Source organism: Sceloporus undulatus, chromosome 5 (assembly GCF_019175285.1).
Source record: "Sceloporus undulatus isolate JIND9_A2432 ecotype Alabama chromosome 5, SceUnd_v1.1, whole genome shotgun sequence".
NCBI lineage: Eukaryota > Metazoa > Chordata > Lepidosauria > Squamata > Phrynosomatidae > Sceloporus > Sceloporus undulatus.
In genome coordinates this window covers 72,957,375-72,970,250 of record NC_056526.1, presented here as the reverse complement: position 1 = coordinate 72,970,250, position 12,876 = coordinate 72,957,375, and the positions used below count along the sequence as shown (strand labels likewise).

Genomic DNA, 12,876 nt, shown 5'->3' with positions numbered 1-12,876 from the left:
TCTGCACATGCGCACCTGGGAAACAAGTCTTCCCTATTATCCTCCCTATTTCCTCGTACGCTTGGTTCCCCGTTCCCACACAGCGAGGGTCGCACGCATGCGCACTCGGTCGACCTTAGCTCTCCGTCCTCTACGCGTAACCGCTTGTGTTCGCTTTCCCTTCTGCGCACGCGCAGTAGCTGCTCCTTGTCATTGAGCGGCGTGAGGGAACTACTGTAGTGGCTATGGCTGGCATCCTCAAGAAGGTGAGAGGGACCGGGGTCATGCGGGGGGGCTAGCCTGTTCCTTTCTTTCTCTAGGGCCCCGGTGGTCTCCAAATTGTGCCCTTTAAGGGCTTTTGGACTTCAGCTCCCAGAATCCCAGGCTATTGGCCAACATGGCTGAGGCTTCTGGGAGCTGGAGTCCAAAAAAACCTCTTAAAGGGCACAGTTTGGGGTCCACTAGGCTATGGCTATGCCTTTAAGAGCCTAAGTCAGTGGTCCCCAAACAGTGCTCTTTAAAAGACTGGAGTTCAGCTCCCAGAAGCCTCAGCCATGTTGGCTAATAATGTGGGATTCTGGGAGCTGAAGTCCAAAAGCCCTTAAAGGGCACAGTTTGGGGACCACTGGCCTAGTCTAAAAGGATTACACACACACATATAGGACTATATATATAGTCCTATATATAGACACACATATATATACACACACATATAGTCCTATATAGACATACATATATATATATATATATATATATATATATATATATAGTCCTATATACACACACACACACACATATATATATATACAGTATACACACACACACAAACACACATACATATAAGAGTAGGACTAAGAAGCATAGATTTACAATTATATTAGTGTCCTTATACCTGCATTTTGTGGTGCTTTGTCAGGTGATCCCTGACTCTGTAGGGCAGTGGTCCCCAAACTCTGCTCTTTAAGAGATTTGGACTTCAGCTCCCAGAATCCCAGACTATTGAACAACATGATTGAGGCTTCTGGGAGCTGAAGTCCAAAGTCTCTAAAAGGGCACAATTTGGGGACCACTACAGTAGGGTCTAGTTTAAAAAAAAGGAATCTGGTGCATCTACAGCAGTGATTCCCAGACTTTGGTCCTTTGGGTATTTTGGACTTCAACTCACATAAGCCCCAGCCAGATCGGCCACTTTACATGGTCACTGTGAATGTGATGCAAGTAGTCCATGTTCCCATCTAATCTACTTCATACTGGATACACATATTGTATGTGTGGAGGAGTGTGGAGCACCGAATGATCCTCACCTTAGGGATGTTTCTAAAATACTGCTTGGAGTTTGCATAGGTTTTGCAGCTTATTTGCATCTTATAATCACTCTTCTAGGTTGTATACAACAGAATACCAACTGTAATTCGTAGTGGTCCTTGAATCTAATGCATTGGAGGAGGTTTTGTTTAATATGTAATCAGTTATCATGGATTGAACAAGTTTTTTATGATTCTTAGGTGCCTTATCTAGTTAAAGCATTTTGGAGGGGAAAGAATTAAAAGTTATTGATGCACCTGGAAATTAATTTACTTATCGGTAGTAATACAGCTTTAATGAACTGGTTACATTAGTTGATTTAAAACATTTGTGAACTAGTGGACTGTCTGAGTACTTTTACACCTGTACTTTTTTTTAAATGAAAGTAGTACATACCACTTTAAAGACGTCTTTTCTCTTTTACATAAGCTTCTTCTAAAATGTTTTTAATTTGTGTGTCAAGTTTCCTTTCTGTTTCATTACCATTGTTGTTATCTACATGCAAATTTAACTGGTAATTATTCAAGTAAAAACAGATAAGATCTATTTAAGTGTAGGCTTGCCATATCCCGCCTGGGGGCGGGACTTTCCCGGTTTGGGGCGGGGCCACACAGTCCCGCCCTGGTTTGGCCCCTCCCCCAGGACCTCCCCCCCCAGCAAGGCCCTGGAGGCAGCTCCAGCCCTCCCCATGGCTGTGTGCCACCCTCCCCGCCTGGCTTAGCCTAGAGAGCAGGGCTTCAAAACATCTACCACTCAGAGCTATTGCCAGCCCACTTGGTATATATGTCTTGCAAAAGGCCTGACCTTCCAGGTTACAGTGAGCAAAGAAAAAAAGGCCATAAATGGTTCCTGTTTCACTGGGAGTCTAAATGCCTCATCTTTTAAATGTCTACCAGGTCAGTATTGTTGTAATTCTTTATCACAGGATCGTTTTTGAGGCCCTAAACACCTTTACTTGTAGTATGCAAATTTCTCCCGAAGCTGTCCTCCATTTTTATAAAATGTGTCCTACATTTGAAAATGTTGTCCTGCATTTGTCCTACATTTGTCCCGGTTTGGAGGTCCTCACTTATGGCAACCCTATTTAAGTGTCTTTAAATTAGGTTGCAGAGTTAATTAACAAGTATATGTATTTTTTATTTTTGCAGACCACTGGACTGGTGGGGCTAGCTGTATCTGAAACTCCACATGATGTAAGTACAGTAAACCTGCTTATCTAAAATTGATAAAAAGGGAAACAAACCATTAGCCTTCTTTGTATAATGTCTATGTAACTGTAATGTGATACCTGAAGACCTTGAAAGTAATTGATAGATCCTGAAGCTGTGCAGTTGTTGCATCCTGGTTGATAAATTATAGTAACTGAATTTAAATATAAATACTGCCTATTGTATTAAGCAGTGATTTTCCTGGCCATTTGCTTTGTCCCTTAGTTAGCTTCAGTGAAAGTTTAATAGTTCATCTTAAATTATTGTTTACTTAGTGCCATGTCATCTTTTCAGCGTCTCAGGATACTCTACACCAAAATTCTTGCTGCTCTGGACACTATCCCTCGAGAAGCAGCATATAGGAAATACACAGAGAAAATTGTGAACGAGAGGTTTGATATGGTCAAAACAGTAAGTACATCAATGAAGCTTCTTAGATTACATTATTCAGTGAGATAGTAATGCCATACTTCACGTGTATGTTTCAGATTAGCAAACAGATAATGTTTCTTAATTGTGTTTTCCATTCCTAATTTTGATAGGAATGAATTAATTTTTTTTTAGTTATTTTAAAGAAAGAGTCTGGTAGGTATTCTCTCAATATCTCAGACTGGACTGCATCCAGATTACAGAAATAATCCATGTTGACACCACATTAACTCCCATGGCTCAGTGCTATAATATCCTGGAATTTGTAGTTTGTTGTGGCACCAGAGCTCTCTGACAGAGAAGGCTAAATGTCTCCCAAAACTACAATTCCCAGGAATTCATAGCGCTGAGCCACGGCAGTTAAAGTGGTATCAGGCTGGATTATTTCTGCAGTGGGGGTGCAGCCTGGATTTACAGCATAATCCCATACCTTTACTTAGAACTATCCTAAAAGATTTCTTCCTATAAAACTACATTTTAATAAATATAATACGTGTTGAGCAGAGACAGTTGTGTAATCTTCACAAATATCATATACCAGAACTGTAAAAATGTCCAGAACTATCTTGTTATTAGTTTCAGATATTTTAGTTTTAAATGGTTAATTGATTTTTATCTGTTAAACAAACATATTCTGATCTTTGATATGTAAAGTTTTGACTTATTCACATGTGTGAACAGTGTACTCACTTGGTTGCAACAATAATTCATTTTGGTCTTTTCACTATTCTTAATACAGTATATAACTTGCTTAGTCTTGGTCTTTCTGTACTCAGAAGATCCTGGGCATTTTTCATTCAGTAGGAATTAGGAATACATTGCTTATATACTGTGAAAGAAATCCAGTCCTTTAATTTTATTTCTTTCTTTTTTTGAACTTGCAGGAGCCCAATGTGGAAAAATTGGAAAATAAAATCAACTGTGGACAGATAGAAGAAGTAATTTTGCAGGTAAAATTCCCCTGTATAAATCACAAATCTCATTATTTTCCATAAGTTTGTACATTGGGAAAAATAAAAGAATTCCAAAATATACATTAAATATAATGAATTCTGGAAGATGGACCTGTGGTTTTGTTTTTTTCTGTAGAGAAAATATAAAGTTTATTGTTAATATGATTAGCTTTTCCAGCATAGTAGGATTTCACTAAAACACTAGCAGTGACATTATCAACACAGTTCTAAATAGGTCCAGTAAGATTTACTTCTTGATAAGCCTCAATGTGTTATTTGTCAAGCAGAGGACAACATTTAAAGGTTAGTTCCTCTTTGTCGTTGGCACTGGGAAGAGAAGCTGTCTTCTCCACCGCAGTCCTCTTAGCATCTCCCAAAACTAGAGAGTCAGTTCCTATGTGAAGAGGAGGAGAAGATTCTGTTTTCAGTTTTAGGACTCCTAGGTGATTTTGAAAAGGATTGTGGATGACAAGAACCATGGTTTTCTTTGATGAAAACTATTCTAACTTTAGTTGCCAAATCGTTTTGTTATCTGTTGGCCAAAACGTGTTCAGCAGTAAAGCCCTTTTTCCTTGAGTCCTAATCAGGGGGATATAATGTTTAAGTCAAATAGCATTTCAGGCTTGTTTGAGACACGCAGACATGCTATTTCTCCTCACACTGAATCTATCTGTACCATTGTGGGGATTTCATTTTCTGTCCCATCAGTGCTACACCAAATGCTTATACCCCACCACCTGGACCACCAAATATGTGGGGTTTTACATTCAGCCAACCCAATGTGAAGACTTACCTTGGTGTTCTCTGCAAACACTCAGTGTAAGAGTTTTCCTAGATCCCCAGCTCTGCTATATGTAAGAAACTTCGTTTTGCCCCCCCCCCCCTTGTGTAACACCATCTGTGGGGTCATTGTAAATGCCGTCAACGCTCCTAGGGGATTTATACTACTATTCTCCTCAATAGGATACCACTCTTTCACCTTCAGTGCTCCACTACAGACACCTTGTCTGAAACAAAACTCTCAGAATGGTAGCAGTTCCAGAGGCCAAAGTGTAAAAACAAAAATAAGAGTTTATTTACAGAAGTTAAATCTAAAACAGTAGATGATTTATACATAACATTTAAAACATCACACTCTCAAGCTAAATCAGTCAACTCCTTTCTGTCAGTCTAACCCTTGCCTAATTCAAACCCCTCTGAAACACATTTCTTTTCTGCACACTTCTTAAAGCCCAGGCTAAACTATTCTCCATTCAGACAAACTGCAAGGGTCATTCATCAATTGCATCCTGCAAACCTCAAACACTCCACCAATCAGCATTCATTTCATCGTTCCATACTCTCTCCCCCCAACAGCTACTTACACAGTAAATCAAGCAACAATTTAACATACACAAAGCCACCACTCACAACTAGGTAGTAAGTAAAAACATGTGCACCTGTGGAGAATTCCAGTTTTAAACCACTATAGTATTCTAAATAGGCTTTCCCAAAAAGCAGGTGCATACTGGATGCACAGCCTTTTCCTACATTGAATGGCACCATTCATATACTAGAGCAGTGGTTCTCAGCCTTCCTAATGCTGTGACCCTTTAATACAATTTCTCATGTTGTGGTGACCCCCCCCCACCATAAAATTATTTTCGTCTCAGTTCCTAAAGCCATCTGAAATATGTGTTTTTTGATGGTCTTAGGCGACCCTTGTGAAAGGGTTGTTCAATCCCCAGAGGGGTTGCAATCCACAGGTTGAGAACTTCTGTACTAGAGGGATTATACTGTGCTCTACTATGGAAAGTTTAGCAAGGAGAGTGTTAACTAAAATCTGTATCTCGAGATGCACTAATAAATAGGCTTTTTAAAAGGAATGTGAGTGCGCAAACTCACCCAAATATATAGTGGCCAATTCAGGTGTAGCATTGAGAGTGCCTTTAACTTTTTTTTTTTTTATCCACAGGCTGAAAGTGAACTCACTCTAGCCAGGAAGATGGCACAGTGGCGGGCATGGGAACCTTTGGTTGAAGAGCCTCCAGCGGATCAGTGGAAATGGCCAATATAGTTGGCACTATATGTAGCTATTTCAATAAATGTATGTTGGGCATCTTTAATGTTCCTTCTCAGATTTTTGGTCTGTCTCTGTATTGGAAAATCACTTGTACAGTACACTTATCACAGCATTGGAAGGGGTGTCAGCAATTTTTCTATTCTAAACTTAAATTCTGTGGATATTGGCATTTGTAGAAACCACATACCATATGTATTTGACTATAAGTTGACCGCATGTGTAAGTCAAGGGCAGGTTTGGAGGCCAAAATTATGAATTTTGATATGAACCATTGATAAGTTGAGGGTAAAGCTTAAAGGCGTGAAGCAAAAGATGTAAAGGACAAAGCTAAGGAAAATCATACCAAAGAACCTACAAAATCCAGCAGACATAACTGTTTGTGCTCATCCTACAGGCTGGAGGGATGAGAGTGTAAAGGAGGTTGGTGCTTGTTTTAGGTGTTCTGAGGAGGGATTAAGCTGTCACGTTTTACCAGGGCATGGTTCCTTTTTTGATAAAGAGTTACAGCACTTGCACTGATCTGTGGATAAGTCGACCTAGATATTTTAGTCAACCCTCTATTCTTTCACAGTCAACTAAAAGGATACCACAAGGGCAAGTGTGTTGGTATAGCCTGAAGAATTGGGGGAGCAGAAACCTAAACTATGCAACAGCACTACCAGCAGTCCTTACTGACATTTTAAAAGTTTGGTGCTGCCAGGGTTTGAGTGTTGGGCTAGGTCCTTGGGAAACCAGGTTTCAAATCTTTGCTTAGCCATAGAAACCCACTTGGTAACACACTCTCAGCTTTAGAGGAAGGCAATGGCAAACCCCCTTAGAACAAACCTTGCCAAGAAAACCCTGTTGTAGGTTTGCGTTAGGGGCACCATAAGTCATAAATGACTTGAAGGCACACAACTACAAAGGTCTGCAAATGTACTCTGCTGCTTTCCTATACGCAGTGTTTCTTTTACAAGAAAGGCCACAAGAGGGCATCATCTATTGACAGTATGGTAAACATTACGTTCAAAGGATGCATACTGGCTGAAGATGGGAATTTAGTGCTGAACAGAAATTAAGGTCAATGCTGAGCAAATTATTATTCTAAGAAATATCAAGATTTTAAAAAGAAACTTGTAACTGAACTTTCCTATTGAAATGAGGGTCTTGATTGAATTTTACTGTTGAAATAATCTTTACCTTTTAAAAGATTTATGTGTTGTCTTATAATTATTTTAATGTTGAATATCAACTGTTCCATTGGTTATTAAGTGCTTATATTTATATTGTTATTGAAGCTTTTGTATAGTTTTAATTACACTTGGCTTTTTATATGCATGGATTCAAGCATCCATGGCTTGATTTTTTAAAAAATATAAATTATACAAAACCTTGATCTTGACATTTTATGTAAAGGACACTGTTTTTACTATCCGTTGTATTTAATGGGACTTGAACATCCACAGATTTTGGGATCCATGAGAGGTCCTGGAACCAAACCTTAGCTGATACCAAGGGCCCACTGTATATTGTTTTTAAATGTTAACCACCTATTGAGAGAAACATGGGATATATAAGGAAAAAATAACTTTTCTGTAGATGTTCAACAACATCTCTTGCTTTATTTTCAATTAATACCCTTATACTTGTAAAATGGTTGGAACTGTGCTTGTATTCCTTACCAGGAGTGCTTTAAAATGTGCTTTATCAAACAGAATGGAGTAAACAAAACAACCAATATAATGCATAATTTGTGGAAGGAGTCACAGTTTTTAGGATGAACTTTTACATTGCCATTGTGCGGCAGCGGACTTAATGTCCCTTTTCACATGAAGTAAGCATGTATCAAGGTGGGTTATTATTAGGTTATTTAAAGGTCTAATCTGCACTGTGGAAATACGGTAATGCAGTTTCACACTGCTTTAACTTCTGTGGCTCAGTGCTATGGATTTCTGGGATTTGTAGTTTTGAGAGACATTTAGCCTTCTCTGTCAGAGAGCTCTGGTGCTCTAACAAACTTCAAATCCTATGATTCCATTGTTTGGAGCCATGGAAGCTAAAACAGTGTCAGTAAAGATTAGATTTAGACCTAAAAGTACGCTGGGCACCGGCAGCCTCCTCTAACTCGATTTGCTTAAAAACAAAGTGTCATAGTCTTCAATAATTTTTCTTTTTTCCCATTTCTTTTGCTTTTTTCTGCTTTCCTGATATGTTTATTTTGTTGTGAAATAGTTTGTATGTGTTAAAATCAACACACACACACACACATATATACATTGTGTGCATGTATGTGCACAATGGGTGTGTATTTTATATCGAGAGAGAATGTGTGTGTACTCTGTATGTGTGTGTGTGTGTGTGTATATATATATATATATAGTGTATGTATATATTTATATATACATACACATATATATATACACACCATGTGCACATTTGTATACTGTGAGTGTATTATATAGAGAGAGAGACCGTGTGTATGCTCTGTGTGCATATATTTATATATTTATAGATACATACATATATATACACCATGTGCATGTATGTGTACTGTGCTTGTGTATGTGTGTGTATACACACACATATATACTGTGCACATTTATGTATACTCTGCCTGTGTACATATATATTCACACACAGAAACACAGACATATATATACACACACATGTGCATATATGTTATAGAGAATGTGTGTGCATTCCCTGTGTGTGTGTGTGTGTGTAATCATAGAGTTGGAAGAGGCCGCAAGGGCCATCCAGGCCAACCCCATTCTGCCATGCAGGAACTCTCAATCAAAGCATCTCTGACAGATGGCCATCCAGCCTCTGTTTAAAGACCTCTAAGGAAGGAGACTCCACTACACTCCGAGGGAGTGTGTTCCACTGTTGGAACAGCCCTTATATATACACACACATACACACTATGCATGTATGTGTATATATATATGTGTGTGTGTGTGTGTGTGTGTGTATACACACTTGTCTCTCCATATTCACTAGGGTTAGGGGCAGAAGACAGCTGTGAATATGGGGGGAAACCGCAAATAAGAAAAACACCATGTTTTTAACCTGAGATGACCCCACTCTAGGAACCTCTAGGTCCTCCAATGGAACTCTGTGGTCAATGTCTGACAGACACTGGCCATAGAACTGTCCTGGAGGAGCTACAAATGCCTAGTAGAGTATTCTCTCTAGGAATCTCTAGGTCATTCAGTGCAACTTTTCATTTAAGTTGATCATAGAGTTGCACTGGAGGACCTAGAGATTCCTAGAGAGAACATATTAATCAAAGCCGCAAATATGGAGGGATTTGTAGTTTTTATGAGGCGCCAACCCTCTTTGGCAGGGAAGGGTAAAAGACCTTGCGAAACTACAAATCCCAGGTGTCTATAGGCTGGAGCTAAATATTCTAGGGTGACGTCGAACTGCGTTATTTCTTCGGGTATCGCGAGAGTTCGGGGCGAGTCGGTTGCTATGGCTACAGCGACGCTGGTTGGTCGAGAGAAGAAGAGCCGGGGCGGGTGAGGGAGAAACCGGCCGGCGCTGCGGAGCGTCGGTGACGTCAGTGCGTTAAGGTAAAAAAAACCCCAATGCTCTATTTTCGTGGGGGGGCAGTTATTAATCATAGTGGCAGAGAATTGAGAAGGCTCGGAAGAGGGGCAACCACGGCACAAAACGGCCTTTGTCGCGCCTCTGTGAGTGGCAGACTACAGTTCCCAGCATGCTGTGCGCGGCAGCTCCCGTTTAAAAACCTTGGCCGTGGCGGCGCAAAGAGCTTCGGGATAGTAGTCGAAAGGCGGAGTCAAAGCGTGAAAGGTTCTAACCCCTCCCTTCGCGTTGTGCGTGGTGCACTCTGGGAGTTGTAGTCCTCAGTTGGCTCCAGGTTTCCTGGCTTCCAGTTCCCAGAAGCCCAGGCCATAAACCAAGCAAATGACTGGGGCCTTCTGGGAAAGGAGGTCCAAATACTTGTTTTGGTCAAGTAATGAATAGGTGGAAGGGTATCCATAATGGGTTAGGTGTAAATTACTCCAGGTAGAGGCTGAGAGAGTGTGACTTGCCCAAGGTGGGCTCCCATGGCTTTGCAGGGATTTGAACCCTGCTCCTGGATTTATGGACCTTTATTAAAGCCTTTCATTAAAGGCCCTTAAAGCCAGGAGTAGCTTAATGGCTTCACCTTTTGTGAACTTGTTGCTCTGCCTCAAGAAGCCTCAAGGTTTACAACAGTGAGAACTTGTGACACTGTGCCTGGGGTAATTTACACCTTGTACTTTGTTAGTATGAAGAAAGGGGGTGTTATTGATTATTGATTACAGTATTTTAAAATTCTGGTCTTAAAATAATCAATAATCAACCAATAATCAATATGCCACCTCAGGTGAAAACCCCACAACTGATCACCTCTCGCCTGCTTATTGCTTGACCAAGCCAAGTATGGTAGAATGGTTAAAATTCAGAATTTTAATCCATAATCAATCATCTATAACATACAGTACTAAAAGCAAAGGTTGATATTCTAGGTCATGTCAAATTATCTGTTTAGGAATGTAAACAATTTGGAAGTGGCTCCTAACTTAAGATTCTAACCCAAATAAATGGAAGTACTGCATAAACAATTTGAGGACAGTGAAACAAAACGTATAGGTAAGAGATTGATAGATGGTTAACCCGCCACGAGGGATAGAGACGTATGTTAGGACAGCCAATGAATATACAGGGGTGTAAATGTTTAATTCATTGTAATCCGTGAAAATGTGATTTGTAGTTTTCTTTGTTCAAAATGCTATAAAAAAAACCTTGGTTCACTTTGAATTCAGGGTCCCAGTAATTTGGATGAATTTCCTACTGGGAACAGTGCTGCAGCTAAAAATAAAAATGTTTCCTTTCCAAACGACCCCTTGGTCTCCCTGCTGATTTCTGATTAAAATTCTGGGTTTAAAATAATCAATAATCAATAATCTATAACAATTGCAGGCTGGCCCTCAAACCTTGGTCCTCTAGTTTCCAGGATTTGGATTTCCTCTATCAGAAGCCCCCATTTACTTGGCTAATGGTCTGGGATTCTGGGAACTCAAGTCCTGATCCTTGGAAAGATGGCTATCACAGGCTGAACCTTAACAGATTCAGCTTTCTTTGGGATGAAATGTATTGTTGGTGAACTTTGATTTGTCACCGGCACAGTCCCTATAGCTGCTCTCCACCAGGAATTATTACTACTACTAATAGTAACGGAACTATCTATGCATATCAACGAACCAGTTCTAGTAGTTTTATCCCCACAAGAAACAGATTTTTGTAAAGCTAACATAACACCGAAGACCAAGCTACACCCAAATACTTAATTTAACACACCTTAAACTCAACAAGTTTTTAAACTAGTGATCCGGTGCAGCAATGTCTGCTTACTACTTACTATTAAATTTACTTACTAGTAAATTTTAAACTAGTTATCTGGTTCAGCAATGTCTGCTTACTGTGTTCTGTAGAATTTGACTGTATCCTTCATGAGACAAAGAACGTGGTGATTCACAGAAATAAGAATTCAACAGCATTATCTCCAAAATAGGTGAATGAATGGGTGAATGAGTGTTATCTTGTATTGATAATACAACAGCGTCTGCACTGTTGAAATAATCCAGGTTGACACCATTTTAACTGCCATGGGTCAGTGCTGTGGAATTATGGGAATTGTAGTTTGTTCTGGCACCAGAGCTCTCTAACAGAGAAGGCAAAAGCTCTCACAAAACTACAGATTCCAGAATCCCATAGCACTGAGCCATGGCAGTTAAAGTGATGTCAACCTGGATTATTTCGACAGTGAAGACACAGCCTATGTTTTCATCTGCGGATAGCCAATTTTTGGTAATTTCTTAAATTACATTCTAATGATCTCAGAGATTTCTTCCCTACCTCATTTTTTTCTTCCCTACCTCATTCAAATGTAATTTCATGGATTTAATAATAGGCATATGTTGAAGTAATTTGTGACTGTCCTCTTTAAATTTACTGTTTGCTATCAAATATACATACCAGTTTTTGTTTAATGTGTTAAAGAGAGCTATATTTTAGAAATGCTGCTTCTTAATGTCATGTAGATAGAAAGTAAAATGACTAATTTAGAACTAAAACTTTGAAATGGATTATGTTTTTCCATCTGTGGGTTTGTCCAAGAGTGCAAAGGATAGTCAGACATATGAGAGAGGATTGTAGCCCAAACCAGTGTCTAAATTCAAAATCACATTTTCCTGTACATTTTTTAATTCATTTTACATAAAGATAATGGCTGATCCAGAAAAGGAGGCAGGTGACCTGGCTGAAGTGGAAGCTGAAAAGCAAGAGGCAGAAGAAGACACCTCTGCAACAGAACATGGAGAGTCTGCAGGCATTAAGGAAGAGCAGATAGATAAAGAGCAAGTGGATGAAACAACTTTGCCTACAGAGCAGGAGCAAAATCCAGACTCAGCGGCATATGAATTAGGTGCCACTGAGGAACAGAGCCAGGGACCTGATGCTGTGGAGGAACAGACTACTGCTGAAGAACCAGTGCAGGCTCCAGATGTTGTTGAGGAATCAGTGCAAGGCTTTGCTCCTTCCGAGGAACCAACACAGGAACAGGATGCTGTGGTAGAACTGGCCACTTCTGAAGAACCAGCTCAGGGACCAGCTGCGGCTGAAGAACCGACTGAGGGACTAGACACAGGAGAAAAACAAGAGACACCTATTGTAGAATCCCAAGAGGTTCAGAAAGATACTTCAGATGTCCAAGATTTTGGTGTTCAGATTGGACCAACAGGAGATGATCTGGGTGCTGCCATAAGTGAAACAACTGGAGGCGTTGATGAAAGTGTTCCTCGACAGCATGTCGGTTTTGGAAAAGATGAGTTAATAGAAGCCTTGGCATCTGAAGGAGCAAAAGGTCAAGAACGTGTTAGAGAGCCTGATGTAACAGGTATACAGTGTACCC

At 40.0% G+C, this 12,876-nt stretch overlaps 2 protein-coding genes across 4 annotated transcripts in view; both read left to right on the top strand.

The window, feature by feature from the left end:
* Nucleotides 1-77: 77 nt before the first annotated feature.
* On the top strand, nucleotides 78-5,979 carry NDUFA5 (NADH:ubiquinone oxidoreductase subunit A5). The gene is made up of 5 exons (XM_042466452.1): nucleotides 78-245; nucleotides 2,433-2,477; nucleotides 2,787-2,903; nucleotides 3,806-3,871; nucleotides 5,829-5,979. The coding sequence occupies exons 1-5, from the start codon at nucleotides 225-227 to the stop codon at nucleotides 5,928-5,930; spliced, it is 351 nt and encodes a 116-aa protein (XP_042322386.1). The 5' UTR covers nucleotides 78-224; the 3' UTR covers nucleotides 5,931-5,979.
* Nucleotides 5,980-9,379: 3,400 nt separating this feature from the next.
* IQUB (IQ motif and ubiquitin domain containing) overlaps nucleotides 9,380-12,876 on the top strand; it is a 48,378-nt gene continuing 44,881 nt past the window's right edge. The window contains exons 1-3 of one of the 3 annotated variants that reach the window (XM_042470646.1): nucleotides 10,406-10,556; nucleotides 11,399-11,478; nucleotides 12,189-12,861. In XM_042470646.1, coding sequence (XP_042326580.1) covers nucleotides 12,192-12,861 — 670 coding nt within the window. In that variant the 5' untranslated portion in view covers nucleotides 10,406-10,556; nucleotides 11,399-11,478; nucleotides 12,189-12,191. Of the gene's footprint in view, nucleotides 9,491-10,405; nucleotides 10,557-11,398; nucleotides 11,479-12,188; nucleotides 12,862-12,876 lie in introns of those variants that run through there. The other 2 variants (XM_042470645.1, XM_042470644.1) reach the window with 2 other exon arrangements.